The sequence below is a fragment of the Cebidichthys violaceus genome, unplaced genomic scaffold, assembly GCF_023349555.1.
Source record: "Cebidichthys violaceus isolate CVI_PGR_0920_01 unplaced genomic scaffold, fCebVio1.0.p SCAF_45, whole genome shotgun sequence".
In the NCBI taxonomy this organism is placed as follows: Eukaryota; Metazoa; Chordata; class Actinopteri; order Perciformes; family Stichaeidae; genus Cebidichthys; species Cebidichthys violaceus.
This window is the reverse complement of record NW_027176650.1, coordinates 170001-186338: the sequence shown is the minus strand read 5'-3', so window position 1 is coordinate 186338 and position 16338 is coordinate 170001. Positions and strand designations below refer to the sequence as shown.

The 16338-nt window shown below is 39.0% G+C and overlaps 3 protein-coding genes across 8 annotated transcripts in view; 1 reads left to right on the top strand and 2 right to left on the bottom strand.

Moving 5' to 3' along the window:
- Positions 1–45: 45 nt before the first annotated feature.
- nudt13 (nudix (nucleoside diphosphate linked moiety X)-type motif 13) lies at positions 46–3855 on the bottom strand. 5 transcript variants are annotated; one of them, XM_068729201.1, is made up of 9 exons: positions 3688–3855; positions 3228–3324; positions 2945–3087; positions 1669–1776; positions 1438–1544; positions 1182–1307; positions 963–1074; positions 727–881; positions 46–476 (listed from the first exon to the last, which is right to left on the bottom strand). In XM_068729201.1, the coding sequence occupies exons 2-9, from the start codon at positions 3299–3301 to the stop codon at positions 294–296; spliced, it is 1008 nt and encodes a 335-aa protein (XP_068585302.1). In that variant the 5' UTR covers positions 3302–3324; positions 3688–3855; the 3' UTR covers positions 46–293. The 5 variants fall into 5 exon arrangements, with proteins under 5 accessions (XP_068585302.1, XP_068585301.1, XP_068585304.1 ...); XM_068729200.1 differs by having other exon boundaries at positions 3228–3320; XM_068729203.1 differs by lacking the exon at positions 3228–3324.
- A 350-nt stretch (positions 3856–4205) lies between these two features.
- rpp30 (ribonuclease P/MRP 30 subunit) lies at positions 4206–9768 on the top strand. 2 transcript variants are annotated; one of them, XM_068729206.1, is made up of 12 exons: positions 4206–4339; positions 5362–5420; positions 5825–5881; positions 5956–6021; positions 6505–6576; positions 8157–8246; positions 8420–8536; positions 8645–8674; positions 8771–8808; positions 9046–9125; positions 9268–9354; positions 9482–9768. In XM_068729206.1, exons 1-12 carry the CDS (start codon positions 4258–4260, stop codon positions 9526–9528), a joined length of 825 nt encoding a protein of 274 aa, XP_068585307.1. In that variant the 5' UTR covers positions 4206–4257; the 3' UTR covers positions 9529–9768. The 2 variants fall into 2 exon arrangements, with proteins under 2 accessions (XP_068585307.1, XP_068585308.1); XM_068729207.1 differs by lacking the exon at positions 4206–4339 and adding an exon at positions 4364–4559.
- A 1091-nt stretch (positions 9769–10859) lies between these two features.
- si:ch211-221j21.3 (uncharacterized) overlaps positions 10860–16338 on the bottom strand; it is a 6575-nt gene continuing 1096 nt past the window's right edge. The window contains exons 2-4 of the mRNA XM_068729365.1: positions 13274–13369; positions 12877–12939; positions 10860–11984 (exon numbers count right to left, since the gene is read on the bottom strand). Of these exons, the coding sequence (XP_068585466.1) occupies positions 11955–11984; positions 12877–12939; positions 13274–13369 (189 nt within the window). The 3' untranslated portion in view covers positions 10860–11954. The remainder of the gene's footprint in view (positions 11985–12876; positions 12940–13273; positions 13370–16338) is intronic.

Sequence of the window (16338 nt, the reverse complement as noted above, 5' to 3'; positions counted from 1 at the left end):
AATACTTCTGATAAGTGAAACAAAAGGAAGATCTGAATCAGCTGGTGAGAGTCACTGATCTGTGATCAGACCTTTATTGTGGAGGAACGTTAAGAGTTTATGAAGTCACACTGAACGATGACCTCATACCCCCCCCCTCATCTATGAACCTCAGTGTCCATTGTTTAGAGCTCAGTACATGTTCTGGTTCATATAAACAAGTCCTTCTGGGTCTCAGGACGTCTCACAGCCTCCGGTCTGGACTCTGTAGTCTGGATGAGTTGAGGGTCCTCTGTGGTCCTGGTCTGGACCTCTCAGTGCGTCTGTCGGTCCGTCCACTCTGTGATGAGTCGATGTGCGATGGCGTGTTTTGGAGGAAGCCAGAAGGCGATGGCAGGGTCTCCTCTCGTGGGCGGAGTCTTCACCTGTAGAGCCCAGGTGATCTCCTCCAGACTGAACCAGCGGGCGTCCTCCAGCTCTGTGAGGTCCACGGACACCTGGACACAGCAGGTCACATGACTGAGTACTTCAGGTACTACTACAGGTAGTACTACAGGTAGTAGTACGTCAGTTATTAAGGTAAAACTAAACCCTTAAAGATGTCTTCACTTAATAAAGACTATGTAGGGTTTAATATTCTATGTTTTACATTACCTGAAGTTCTCTGACATGCTTGTAAAGGGAACCTCACTGCTGTCACTAAATGACCGTTAAACCACCTTTAATTTGAAAGGTGCCAGAGCTCACCTGAGAGTGGGCGGGGCTAACTAAGGCGTGGAAGCCCATCATGAAGGAGCTCTGAGGAAAAGGCCAGTGCTGAGAGGAGCTATAGGAAACACTGTGGACCTCCAGACCCACCTCCTCTGCCACCTCCCTACTCAGGGTCTCCTCCAGAGTCTCACCTGGAACCACCACAGAGAGACAGACAGGTGATTAAACGGATAGGTAAGTAGACAGGTGGGACTGTAGAAGGGTAGACTGACCCATGTCACAGAACCCGGCCAAAGCGCTGTACATCCCCTGAGGGAAGGTCGACTGGCGGCCTAATAAACACCGTTTCCCATCAGACACCAGGACGATCACCACCGGAGACATCTGGAGGAAGACCAGCAGAAACCAGTTTAAACTACAGAAACCACCAAGAACAAGGAAAAAAGCTGGTCTACAGCTGGTTTAGATCTGGTTCTGGTCTACAGTGGTACCTTGGGGTAGTAGATGATACTGGACCGGTTGCAGACTCTCTGACTTCCTGCCTGGTTCCGGTGGGTCGGTTCTCCTGTGGAGCTGCAGAAGCCGCTGGTTTGATGCCAGCGCAGCAGAGCCTGACCCTGAAGGACAGAACCAGAACCAGAACCAGATCAGGACCTGATACCTTAAGAGACTCTGAAGGTTCATTCTACATCAGCAGGTGGGTCAGATTAAGACACAAACAGTACTAGATGTACTACACACACACACCTTGGCCACTAGAGGTGCCTCTGCTCCCGTCAGAAGAAAGAAGGCCTTCCTCAGATTGATGAAGGTTCCACCACACAATTCTTCTACTGAGGCCTGATCCAGTTCTCCTAGAACCCCAAACAGACCAGAACACATAGAACCCACAGTAGACTGGTGCATTCAGGGACTCACTAAACTGTACGGAGTTCACAGCGTTTCAATGCAACAGTATTTTAGTTTAAATGTTCTTACCGACGTCCAGACAGAACTGGACCTGGTTCTGTTCAGAGCAGCCAATTAGAACCGACTCCTTCAGCAGAGTTCTGTCAGAACCGAGTCTCTCCAGGACCGACTGCACGTCTGGAACCCACAACACAATGTTTGTGCCTCAGGTTATGTTTCTGTCTGAGGTTCTACGATGTGACTTTGTCCTTTTCATTTTTCTTTTTCACTGACATTCTCTCTTTAATGTTCTCTAACTGTAATGACATTCCTGAGCTTTTGTACTCGTGGTTCTCCACTTGCGTTTCCCTTCCATTGGCCCCTCGTTCTCTACACTGGCTACCTGTAAGAGCTCGCATCCAGTTTAAGACTCTGGTGCTAGCCTACAGGGCAGTGAAAGGAACAGCTCCTTCCTATCTCCAGACCATGGTCAAGCCTTACACCCCCGCCCGACCACTTCGCTCTGCTGCCCCGTCGCTCAGAGGTCCTGGCGGCTGATCGACCCGGTCACGTCTGTTTTCTGTCCTGGCCCCACAGTGGTGGAATGAACTTCCCACTGACGTCAGGACAGCAGAGTCGCTGCCCATCTCTGCCCATCTTTCGGCGCAGGCTGAAAACCCACCTCTTCAGGAAGTGCTACCCTGAGTCTTCCACTTAGCGCTTATTGTTTTCATACTAGCTTGTTGCACTTATTGTATTCGTATTACTTATAGCACTAACTGTTTCTCTTGTTTCTGTACTTTGGCTCTGAGTTATGCTCTGCTTCAGGCTCTTAGATGATTGTTTGGAAAAGGAAATGTACTTATGACTTCTGGTGACTAGTAGTTCTTTTGATTACCAATGTTGATGCACTTATTGTAAGTCGCTTTGGATAAAAGCGTCTAAATGACTGTGATGTCATGTGATGTAATGTCTTGTTCCTGTGTATCTGTAATTGACCTGTGGTTCTTTTTGCTGAGGTTCTCTGATCTGTACCTGTGGCTCTATACATGTGATACTGAGGTTCTGTATCTGTGGTTCTAGGTTCTGTACCTGAGGTGCTCAGTGTAGCTGGTCTAAAGGTTCTGTACTTGTGGTTCTCAGTGTAGCTGGTCTTAAGGTTCTGTACCTGTGGTTCTGGGTTCTGTACCTGTGGTTCTCAGTGTAGCTGATCTAAAGGTTCTGTACCTGTGGTTCTAGGTTCTGTACTTGTGGTTCTCAGTGTAGCTGGTCTTAAGGTTCTGTACCTGTGGTTCTGGGTTCTGTACCTGTGGTTCTCAGTGTAGCTGATCTAAAGGTTCTGTACCTGTGGTTCTAGGTTCTGTACCTGTCGTTCTCAGTGTAGCTAGTCTTAAGGTTCCCTGCTGAGTGCGTTGTAGCAGAGGAGACAGACGGTGGAACAGGAACATGTGACCGTTCTGCAGCGCTGCAGCACACAATTCATCATCCTCCTTCAGCCTGTTCACATACCTGAGGATCAACAAATCAATCAATCAATCAATCAATCAACCAACCAACCAATCAATCAACCAACCAACCAATCAATCAATCATTCAATCAACCAACCAATCAACCAACCAATCAATCAACCAACCAATCAGTCACTGAACCTCATCCTGGAGACAAAGTTTGAGCAGCAGCGAGCTGACAGACAGACGATCTTCAGAGGTCTCAACATGGCCATCACCAAACCAGTCTGAAGCCTAGCTTAGCACAAAGACAGGGAACAGGGGGAAACTGTTAGCCTAGCTTAGCACAATGACAGTTAACAGGGGGAAATTGTTAGCCTAGCTTAGCACAATGACAGTTAACAGGGGGAAACTGTTAGCCTAGCTTAGCACAATGACAGTTAACAGGGGGAAACTGTTAGCCTAGCTTAGCACAATGACAGGGAACAGGGTGCTTATGGGGGATCTGTTGAGAACATGTTGATGTGTAGAAAATCCCCTTTAAATATCAGGTATAAAATGAAGTATAAAATTAAGTATAAAACATGTTTGACTCTGTCTTCAGATGAGGATGAACACTGACTCATCAGACCGTCCGGAGTCTCTTCATAACGTTTTATACCTGCTGTCTCTTCTTCACGGAGTCTGTGACTTCTTCTTCTCCTTCTTCTTCTCCTTCTTCTTCTCCTTCTTCTTCTCCTTCTTCTTCTCCTTCTTCTTCTCCTTCTTCTTCTCCTTCTTCTTCTCCTTCTTCTTCTCCTTCTTCTTCTCCTTCTTCTCTGTCCGGACGTGTTTCCGCTCCCAACAGGAAACACGCGAAGAAGAGAAACTTTTCACTTTTTATTGTTTCATAATTCAGATAATCTACATTAATGATCATATAGAGTGAATACCGTTTACATGTATTATACTTTATGTTTAGCATACATTACATGGAGTAGTACAATGTGTTTATATATATTTTATAATAATTATATATATAATATGAATCATTTATTTTCAGACTCCATTCAGAGAATGATGTTTGTATCAATGAATGAAAGCTTCTCTTTAATAACAAGTTATTAATAAAGTGTATTGAGCTTTAACAACTGTTTGTTTTTAACACTTTAGGACTACATCTCCCAGCAGGCTGTTCGGCGCCACACGTGTGTCGCAGAGCTTCTGTTAGCATCACAGATAGTTTATCATCATGTCGGTGTTTATGGATCTAAACCTGAGCTACACCGCCGAGAGGAGCCGCTTGAAGAGTCTCATAGAGACCGCGGCTCACCGTGAGTCTCTCCCCTAAATCACTCTTTAACAGCTGGAGTCTGGTGCCTGCTGACCGGGGAGCTAACAGAGCTAGCACCGGGACAGAGTCCGGTAGAGACCGCGGCTCACCGTGAGTCTCTCCCCTAAATCACTCTTTAACAGCCGGAGTCTGGTGCCTGCTGACCGGGGAGCTAACAGAGCTAGCACCGGGACAGAGTCCGGTAGAGACCGCGGCTCACCGTGAGTCTCTCCCCTAAATCACTCTTTAACAGCCGGAGTCTGGTGCCTGCTGACCGGGGAGCTAACAGAGCTAGCACCGGGACGGAGCTCGGTATTCGGGGTGTTTGTTCTGTACCTGAGGACGGTACAGTGTCGGTTCCGTAATGATCCACAACTTATTGATTACTTTATTAAGTTATTGGTGTTTTAGGCCTCAGACACTCCGTTCAAACGTCTCTATTTAACGTTCTTATTAACAATAGAACTGATACTGATACTCATAACTGAAGATATTATATATTATATATAGATATATATAATATCTATATATAATATATTAAGTTAAATGTGATCCACAGACGTTCTTTAAACCTGATATCATGACTCTACTTTATCTCGTTATTGGTGACAAATAGAACAAACTTTAACATATTAATGAAACAAACAACTTAAAGAGGAACATAGATGAACAAAAAGACAGTTTTTAATGAGATAAACCTAAATATTAACACAATAAACAGAATGTAAAAATATTAAATCAGATGCGTGCTCACTGACTAATAATAATAATGCATAATAATTAATAATACAAATAACAATAATAAATAATAATACATAATAATGAATAATACAATAATAATCATTAATAATAAATAATAATGAAAATAATAAAATAAAAGTAATTTTTATTAATAATAATAAATCATTAATAACAATGAATAATAATAATACATACAAAATAATAATACAAATAATAATAATAATAATAATTAAAAATAATACATAATAATAATAATGTGTGTTTGTGTGTTTTCTTCCTCAGTTGGTTTCTCCACAGTCGCCATCAACTACGTGTTTGAACCGGCGGCCAAAAAGAAACAGGTGAGTGTTTACCTGCCACGCTGCATTCAGGAACTCAGTCAAAAACACAGGAAAACACAGACTCTGTTTATTTACTTAGTCTTTGAGGATTAAACTGTTTGATTTTATCACAATCGGGGCAATTCAAAATATATAAAAGTTAAGAAAAACTTTATTAATCATCAGAAGGGAACAAGTATCTAGTATCTATATATGTGTATATATATATATATATATATATATATATATATATATATATACACATATACACGTGTATATATATTTATATATATGTATATATATACGTATATATTTATATATACATATATATGTATATGTATATAGTATATTCAAATTAAATAAAAGTCCTCTTCTACCTTCCTGACTTTTATTTTGTAACTCTCTGTTTTGTTTCCTGTTTGCAGGAGATTCCGACCCCAATGCCGATCAAAGAGCTGATTGAAGAGCTGCCCGTCGTTCAGGTATGAAGATAATGAAGATGATGATGAAGATGACTGTTTGTGTTGTCGTTGACTCCGGTCTTTGTCTCCGTCAGGGTCGCTCTCGTCCAATCAGAGTGCTGAACAGACTGACCGTTGTGATGTCAGACTCCAGTCACTTTGTGAGTGTTGCTTTTATTTTGAAATCTTTCAGGATGTCCATGACAGATTCCTTCTCCTGACAAACTAATATATTATGTTTCTCAGTAAAGTTAAACCTTAAAGTAACAACGATGTGCTGATCATGATCTCATTTATTGATCTATGAAGACTCAATAACACGGATGACCTCATGTTTTATTCAGTCTAAAACAAACATTCACTTTATTGTGAAATAATAACAATAATTAGCATCTTTTCACAGTTTATGCTTAAAAAACGACGAACCAAAACAGTTTCTTTGAGCGACTGCTCAGCTTTAGTGATGATGATGATGGTAAGAAGAGTGATGAAGAAATTAATACTCTCAAGTACAATACATTATTATCAGAAAGTCTTTACTCAAATAATCAAAGTACAACAGAAGATTTAGATATAACAATAAAATATGTATTTTAATGTGAAGAACAAGTTGAATCTGTGTGTGTGTGTGTGTGTGTGTTCAGAGGCCTAACGCTGCAGAGTATCGTTGTTTCGACCTCCTCTCCGTCCAGCCAACCACAGAGAAACTCTTTCATGTGAGTATTAGTTATACTACTGTACATTCTACTTTACATACTACTTTACATTCTACTTTACATTCTACTTTACATACTACTGTACATTCTACTTTACATACTACTTTACATACTACTTTACATTCTACATTACATTCTACTTTACATTCGACTTTACATACTACTATACATTCTACTTTACATTCTACTTTACATACTACTGTACATACTACTTTACATTCTACTTTACATAATACTTTACTTTCTACTTTACATGCTACTTTACATACTACTTTACATTCTACTTTACATACTACTTTACATACTACTGTACATTCTACTTTACATACTACTTTACATACTACTTTACATTCTACATTACATTCTACTTTACATTCGACTTTACATACTACTATACATTCTACTTTACATTCTACTTTACATACTACTGTACATACTACTTTACATTCTACTTTACATAATACTTTACTTTCTACTTTACATGCTACTTTACATACTACTTTACATTCTACTTTACATACTACTTTACTTTCCACTTTACATGCTACTTTACATTCTACTTTACGTTCTACTTTACATGCTACTTTACATACTACTTTACATACTACTTTACATTTTACTTTACATACTACTTTACATTTTACTTTACATACTACTGTACATACTACTTTATATACTACTTTACATTCTACTTTACATACTACTTTATATACTACTTTACATTCTACTTTACATACTACTTTATATACTACTTTACATTCTACTTTACGTTCTACTTTACATACTACTTTACATTCGACTTTACATTCGACTTTACTTACTTTACATTCGACTTTACATACTACTGTACATACTACTTTATATACTGTACATACTACTTATATACTACTTTACATTCTACTTTACGTTCTACTTTATATACTACTTTACATTGTACTTTATGTTCTACTTTACATACTACTTTACATTCTACTTTACATTCTACTTTACATACTTTACATTCGACTTTACATACTACTGTACATACTACTTTACATACTGTATATACTACTTATATACTACTTTACATTCTACTTTACGTTCTACTTTATGTACTACTTTACATTCTACTTTACGTTCTACTTTATATACTACTTTACATTCTACTTTATGTTCTACTTTACATACTACTTTATATACTACTTTACATTCTACTTTACGTTCTACTTTACATACTACTTTACATACTACCTTACATACTACTTTACATTCTACTTTACATTTTACTTTATATACTATTTTACATTCTACTTTACGTTCTACTTTACATTCTTGTGACAGCTCAGATACTCGGGTACATAAAGTACAACATATTGTTATGACTAGCCAACCGTCCTCACAGTAGCAACAACGTTTAATTACTGGTTTTTAAATACTATAGAATAATGAGAGTATTTTTACTGCTGATTATACTGCAGTACTTTTACTAAATTTAGCTTGTAATAGAGTTTAAATGGTTGAGTAACGTTTACTGAAGTTAATACAGTGTGTGTGTGTGTGTGTGTGTGTGTGTGTGTGTGTGTGTGTGTATGTATATACAGGCGGCCTGCATGATATATGATGTTGACATCATCTGTATCTCAGTGACAGAGAAACTTCCATTCTTCTTCAAGAGAGCACCGGTCAACGGGGTGAGATTTATTGTTATTATTATTAACATTATAGTTATTATTATAACTAATACTACTGTCATTATTACTTATATGTATATGTATATATATACATATATGTATATGTGTATATACGTATCTATATAGTTAGATGATAACTTTAATCTGCTATGTGTGTGTGTGTGTGTGTGTAGGCCGTAGACAGAGGGGTGGTGTTTGAGGTGTCGTACTCAGCAGCCATCAGAGACTCCACCAGGAGGCGCTACACCATCGCTAACGCCATCTCTCTGATGGACAACTGTAAAGGGAAGGTACGTCCTTTTTGTCCCAAACGGCTTCCGTCCGTTTGTCATGACACATTCAGTGATGTAACGGTGATGTCAGAGGAGGTGTAGTCTGAAACTGTCTTTGTTTTTCAGAATGTGATCCTATCCAGTGCAGCTGAGAAGGTCAGTGATCAATCAGTTAATAATCAATAATGTGTTATCAGTTTATGACCAACATAAAATGATAATGTGTGTGTGTGTGTGCGTGTCCGTCCTCAGCCTCTGGAGCTCAGAGGTCCTTATGACATCACCAACCTGTATCCTTCCTATTGGTTCACCAACAACCAGCAGTTGTCAACAGAAACACTGCTTTGTGTGTGTGTGTGTGCGCGCGCGCGCGTGCGTGCGTGCGTGCGTGGAGTCTAGGTCTAGTACTCTGTATGTATGTCTAGTACTCCTTGTGTCGTACTCTCTGTGTAGCACTCTCTGTGTAGTACTCTGTATGTCCAGTACTCTGTGTAGTACTTCCAGTTGTTGTCCTGATGTTTTCTCAGGGGTTTGTTGTTCGGTTTGTCCGATCGAGATGCTAAAGAAGCCGTTTCTTCTACTTGTCGATCAGTTGTACTACACGCAGGTAAGTAGTACTACTGCTATTTGTACTGTCAATACTACCACTGAGGGTTGAATGTGGGTTTAATGTACATAAAGCTGCAGTGATTGTTGAAGAATATTTTGGTTATGAAAAATTATCATTGATCGACATGTCTGTTTATCAGAAACCAGGAAGTCGGCCAGCGGCATCGTCTACACCATGAATACCTGCAGCGAGTCCTCCGGCCAGCAGGAGGCTCCACCTGCTGACTGTAGGTTCACCTCATCGCCTCACACTGTCACATGACCTCGTCAATCACTCTGTTGATTTCTGATAATCAAAGGCTCTGACAACAAGTGGGATTCAGGAGGGTGAAACTTCTTTTTGTATCCGAGCAGGTGAAGCTCCTGCAGCCAAGAGAGCCAAACCTCACCTGACTGATTGACAGCTGAGGAGGGAGGGGCTTCTGGACGGAGTCAACAGGCCCATTCTAATTGTTTTTTTGTTTTTTCTACAAACTGTTTATAGACGGAACATCAATCAATGATGAACTTCATTTCCATTTTTATTGAAACTCCAGAAACACCAACTGATGTATTATTGTTCAGAATGAGTCATAAGTAATTAAGATTTAGACAAATTAGGTTTTATTTTATTCGTCAAAATAAAACCCAACTGAGATGAATTTCTGTCAAATATTTTATTGTTACGTATGTAGATAAGTCATAGTATAGCATGTACTAAATAAAGTATCCTGTAGAGAGTACATCATGTAAATAAGTCAGAGTACAGTATGTAAATAAGTAAATAAGTAAGTGAGGGGACAAAGGTGTGGTGGACCTCCAGAGCCCTGAAGAACAGCGATCTCCACCAAGTCTTCAACATCCTAAAGGCTCTAAAGGAACGGGCCTTCAGGATGCTGGTTGAAGCGGCTCTGCACCGTCCCTTGCAGCGGTTCTCTATGAGGCGATGAAGGCCACAGGTCTATTCGTGCAGGGGTAGCCACCATCACCCAAAATAAAGTATCCTGTAGAGAGGGTGAAAGTAATTACTATTTCTTTCAGTAATTGATGGTTTTGATGTATTAAAAACTTGAATTAGACTCACCTGAGGGAGGATTCAGAGCCTCTTGGTAGATCCTGCTTTTCTTCAAGACTCTGGTGTCGAGGACGGAGCCACGATTCCCCACAAAGAGGCTCTTCATCACATACTGCCTTTGTGTGGATGGATGGGAAGAGCTTTCTGTTGAGCTAATCCTGGCCATCCGGTCCTGGAAGGGGGTCTTTATGCGGACTTGGGCGACTGTGGAGAGCAGGGCCGTCCTTCAATCAGAGGATCGGCGGTTCCATACCCGGCTTCTGCTCCACTAGTCACATGTCAATGTGTCCTTGAGCAAGACACTTAACCCCACAATGTGTCCCGTAGCTGCGCCTACATACTGAATTGAAAGTCTGGTATAGACCTGGTCCCTTCTTCTTTCATTAACATTGTGAGTTACAGCTGGTTTATCAACACACCTCATGATGTCCTACATGAACCGTATTACTATTACTATATACTAGTATATTTTAAAACGTCATAGTAAAGTATCATTATATAAAGATATAGAGGAGATATTTCTACCGGAGCAGGGAATGAAGTGTGTTATCAGAGCTTCTTTGTTCACATAGCGTGCATGTGCGTGTGCATGTGAGCGTGCATGTGAGCTTGCCCCACTGGTTAGCTCTGTTAGCTGCCATGTTGAGAACCTTGTGGAGGCAACAGAAATGAGTCATCTTTATGTTGAAGAGAAGTTTAGTCATTCAAATGTTTATTCTTAAATCAGTCTCTAGTACAAACGATACGCTCTGATTGGTCAGCTTCAAGAAAGGAAATGATGTCATTAAAAATAGAGCTCTACAGGAAGCTGCCGTACATTCAGTCAGATCAATACAAAAGTGTTTCACAAAAATATAAATTTACAAAGTGGAAGATTATTCTTAGAACTAATCAACATTAATATTATATTTCCCTTTTAATGAATGTTAATGGAGTTACTCAGTGAAAATACACCTAAAACAAACATGTTGTAGTATAAAGTACTCCTTAAAGAACTCTTTAGACCGCTGAGACACAAACATGTTGTAGTATAAAGTACTCCTTAAAGAACTCTTTAGACCGCTGAGACACAAACATGTAGTATAAAGTACTACTGAACCCTTTCTACTGAAGAGTAATAAACTACGTTAAACTCTTCATGATCCTTTGATTGTGTTCTGAAATAGTTGTAGAGAAGTATACTAATAATTAATGAACACATTTTACCTTCAACACGGTTTGATTTCTATGTGGAGGTGATGTTTGAGATGTTATATATATATATAACATATATATATCTATATATATCTATATATAGATATATATATAGTATATCAATCGCTCGTCACACATTGTGAGTGAACGTCTCGGTTCAGTCGTTATCTCAGAGGCGTGTTAGCTAACGCCGGTGCGGCCGTCCTTTAGAGGAGATAGGAGCCATGTAGAGGAGGAAGGCCGTGTGATTGGATGGGAGAGGCAGAGGGGGCGGGGCTTATCACTGATACAATGAGCTTCTCTCCACATGATGGTGCATTCATGGACACGTGGATATCTGAGAACTGAGAGAGCGAATGGAAAAGAGCTCTGATGTACATTTAATCCTGTGATGAAGATCAAACTCAGATTTCAGATTGTCCTTCAACACACCAGCAATAAAGTCACGTGATGACGACTGAGGAAGGACAAGAGAGGTGGTGGAAAGCTCTGGAAACGGAGGAATGTTACAAATCAGACACAAGGAGCACCTGATTGGTCCTTTCATGATTGTCGTCTTCTTCTTCATCCTCCTCCTCCTCAGTGGCCCATGATGTGGTTGATGTGACCCTAAAACATGAAACATGACTTTAATAAACAGTTCCTCACACAGGGCTAACGCTAGCCAGCTAGCATCACACAATAGCATATAGCCTAGCTTGTTAGCATTAGCTAGCTTAGTAGCTTGGACCAGGCACCACCCGTCTGGCCTGAAGTCCATGAGCCTCAGAAAGCTCTGGGTGACGTCACCCGTCTCACTGCAGACCCGTCTCTCTACAGACCCGTCTCACTACAGACCCGTCTCTCTGCAGACCCGTCTCACTGCAGACCCGTCTCTCTACAGACCCGTCTCACTGCAGACCGGTCTCACTACAGACCCGTCTCTCTACAGACCCGTCTCACTGCAGATCCGTCTCACTGCAGACCCATCTCACTGCAGACCCGTTTCTCTACAGACCCGTCTCACTGCAGACCCGTCTCACTGCAGACCCGTTTATCTGCAGACCCGTCTCACTACAGACCCGTCTCACAACAGACCCGTCTCTCTACAGACCCGTCTCTCTACAGACCCGTCTTACTGTAGACCCGTCTCACTGCAGACCCGTCTCTCTGCAGACCCGTCTCTCTGCAGACCCGTCTCTCTACAGACCCGTCTCACTGCAGACCTGTTTATCAGCAGACCCGTCTCACTACAGACCCGTCTCTCTACAGACCCGTCTCTCTGCAGACCCGTCTCACTGCAGACCCGTCTCTCTACAGACCCATCTCTCTGCAGACCCATCTCACTACAGACCCGTCTCTCTACAGACCCATCTCACTGCAGACCCATCTCACTACAGACCCGTCTCTCTACAGACCCATCTCACTGCAGACCCATCTCACTACAGACCCATTTAATTGACTCATTACATAAACAGAAGACATATTTATCAATATGATCAATAACGTCATCAGAACTTACTGGTTCTCCTCCGAGACACCTGGGACAGCAGAGCACAGGAGATCTGGACCGGACCACACCAACCTACACACACACACACACACACACACAGGTGAGCACACTCCCACCAGTGGACAGAGAGCGCGTCGTGTCAACCAGCTGAAGAGCAGACAACGATATCTGTGTTTTTAAACGCTCCCATGTGGTTTAGATGGCAACACTCGCTCTCCTGCTCCGGGTCCAAGTACAGGACCCCCCCCCCCCCCCCCCCCCCCCCAGACAGTTGACTGCTGTCATTAAAAGAAACACATGAACACCAGGATCCCTCTAAGTGTCGGCGTAAAGCTGTAAACACTGCTGCTTTGTATGTAATCTACTCACGTGAATAATTCACACGCAGCTTAACACCTGAACTCACCGGCTGTTCTTGTTGCTGATTGGACACCGTGAAGGTGTGCGACGTTTCCATTGGACACTCAGTCACCTGGAGCGCCACCCCCAAACACACCCGCTTCTGAGAGCAAACCATAGTGACATCATCAACAACCACAACAACAACATCATCAGTGACACATCTCAGAGTACATAGTAGCTGTGTCTCAGTTCAGGGGCTGCATCCTTCGGAGGCTGCATTCGTAGACCGGTTGCGTCACAGCGCTGCGACTCGACCGTCTCATTTCACATGTTTGTTGAAGACTCCTTCAAAGGCAGCCTTCAGGTCCCATGGATTTGGAGGACACATCTGATGTATCCTTCGCGGCCCAGCATATCCCGAGATGCATTGCGTGCCGATGAAGATTTTATTTGAACCAACATGGCGCCGATTGATGCGAGAGCTGGAGAAACGGCAGGATTCACTTTTAAATGTAAGTATTGGGTTTCAACTCACTAGAATGTCACCGATACTAATGTTAAAGCTAAATAAGCGACCTTATAACATCACATGTGTTAAAATGATCGGTCAAGTTTCGTGACGTTCGTAAATGACAAGCTAACTAGCGTTAGCCGCTGCGCTATTACCAGCTCGTCTGCCTGCATCCGACCGTAGTTTGTAACGTAACTTTTAATAACTTCACTTTCAAACCTCAGAGGTTCACTGATATCTGACTGAGATTGTGACGATTTTGTCAGATGATTTATACTTCATATTAACGGACCAACGTGAGCTCAGGTAGACCGGTTATCAACCTGAGATATCACTTTAAGTCCGGTAACGTTACAAACGTTGAGATTAATTACACGAATACACTGAATTAGTATTTTGCTAATTCTGTTCTTGTTTTGTTACAGGAAGCCAAGAGCTGAAGAAGAACGATGGACAAACATTCAGCAACTATGACTCTGAATTAAGACATTAGTCCTTTTGTAACATCTCCATGTGACCATCATGTACTTAAGTTACAGTTACATTACCTCATCTTCTATTAGTTACATTACCTCATCTTATATTAGTTACATTATCTCTCATCTTATATTAGTTACATTATCTCTCAACTTATATTAGTTACATTATCTCTCATCTTATATTAGTTACATTATCTCTCATCTTATATTAGTTACATTATCTCTCATCTTATATTAGTTACATTATCTCATCTTATATTAGTTACATTACCTCATCTTATATTAGTTACATTATCTCTCATCTTATATTAGTTACATTATCTCTCAACTTATATTAGTTACATTATCTCTCATCTTATATTAGTTACATTATCTCTCATCTTATATTAGTTACATTATCTCTCATCTTATATTAGTTACATTATCTCTCATCTTATATTAGTTACATTATCTCTCATCTTATATTAGTTACATTATCTCATCTTATATTAGTTACATTACCTCATCTTATATTAGTTACATTATCTCTCATCTTATATTAGTTACATTATCTCTCAACTTATATTAGTTACATTATCTCTCATCTTATATTAGTTACATTATCTCTCATCTTATATTAGTTACATTATCTCATCTTATATTAGTTACATTATCTCTCATCTTATATTAGTTACATTATCTCTCATCTTATATTAGTTACATTATCTCTCATCTTATATTAGTTACATTATCTCTCAACTTATATTAGTTACATTATCTCTCATCTTATATTAGTTACATTATCTCATCTTATATTAGTTACATTATATCTCATCTTATATTAGTTACATTATCTCTCATCTTATATGAGTTACATTATCTCTCATCTTATATGAGTTACATTATCTCTCATCTTATATTAGTTACATTATCTCATCTTATATTAGTTACATTATCTCATCTTATATTAGTTACATTATCTCATCTTATATTAGTTACATTATCTCTCATCTTATATTAGTTACATTATCTCATCTTATATTAGTTACATTATCTCATCTTATATTAGTTACATTATCTCTCATCTTATATTAGTTACATTATATCTCATCTTATATTAGTTACATTATCTCTCATCTTATATTAGTTACATTATCTCTCATCTTATATTAGTTACATTATCTCATCTTATATTAGTTACATTATCTCATCTTATATTAGTTACATTATCTCATCTTATATTAGTTACATTAGTTAGTTATCTCTCATCTTATATTACTTACATTATCTCTCATCTTATATTAGTTACATTATCTCATCTTATATTAGTTACATTATCTCATCTTATATTAGTTACATTATCTCTCATCTTATATTACTTACATTATCTCTCATCTTATATTAGTTACATTATCTCATCTTATATTAGTTACATTATCTCATCTTATATTAGTTACATTATCTCATCTTATATTAGTTACATTATCTCATCTTATATTAGTTACATTATCTCATCTTATATTAGTTACATTATCTCTCATCTTATATTAGTTACATTATCTCATCTTATATTAGTTACATTATCTCTCATCTTATATTAGTTACATTATCTCTCATCTTATATTAGTTACATTATCTCATCTTATATTAGTTACATTATCTCATCTTATATTAGTTACATTATCTCATCTTATATTAGTTACATTATCTCTCATCTTATATTACTTACATTATCTCTCATCTTATATTAGTTACATTATCTCTCATCTTATATTAGTTACATTATCTCATCTTATATTAGTTACATTATCTCTCATCTTATATTACTTACATTATCTCTCATCTTATATTAGTTACATTATCTCTCATCTTATATTAGTTACATTATCTCTCATCTTATATTAGTTACATTATCTCTCATCTTATATTAGTTACATTATCTCATCTTATATTAGTTACATTATCTCTCATCTTATATTAGTTACATTATCTCATCTTATATTAGTTACATTATCTCTCATCTTATATTAGTTACATTATCTCATCTTAAATTAGTTACATTACCTCATCTTATATTAGTTACATTATCTCATCTTATATTAGTTACATTTTCTCATCTTATATTAGTTACATTACCTCATCTTATATTAGTTACATCGT

Excerpts from the sequence above, each read along its gene's own strand:
- nudt13 (XM_068729201.1), bottom strand. The coding sequence starts at position 3,301 with ATGGCCATGTTGAGACCTCTGAAGATCGTCTGTCTGTCAGCTCGCTGC. Across the intron at positions 1,777-2,944 it reads AGCTACACTGAGAACGACAG|ACGTGCAGTCGGTCCTGGAG; the intron begins GTACAGAACCTA and ends TGTGGGTTCCAG. Across the intron at positions 1,075-1,181 it reads GTATCATCTACTACCCCAAG|ATGTCTCCGGTGGTGATCGT; the intron begins GTACCACTGTAG and ends GTCTTCCTCCAG.
- rpp30 (XM_068729206.1), top strand. The coding sequence starts at position 4,258 with ATGTCGGTGTTTATGGATCTAAACCTGAGCTACACCGCCGAGAGGAGC. Across the intron at positions 5,421-5,824 it reads CGGCGGCCAAAAAGAAACAG|GAGATTCCGACCCCAATGCC; the intron begins GTGAGTGTTTAC and ends TCCTGTTTGCAG. Across the intron at positions 8,537-8,644 it reads TGGACAACTGTAAAGGGAAG|AATGTGATCCTATCCAGTGC; the intron begins GTACGTCCTTTT and ends TTTGTTTTTCAG.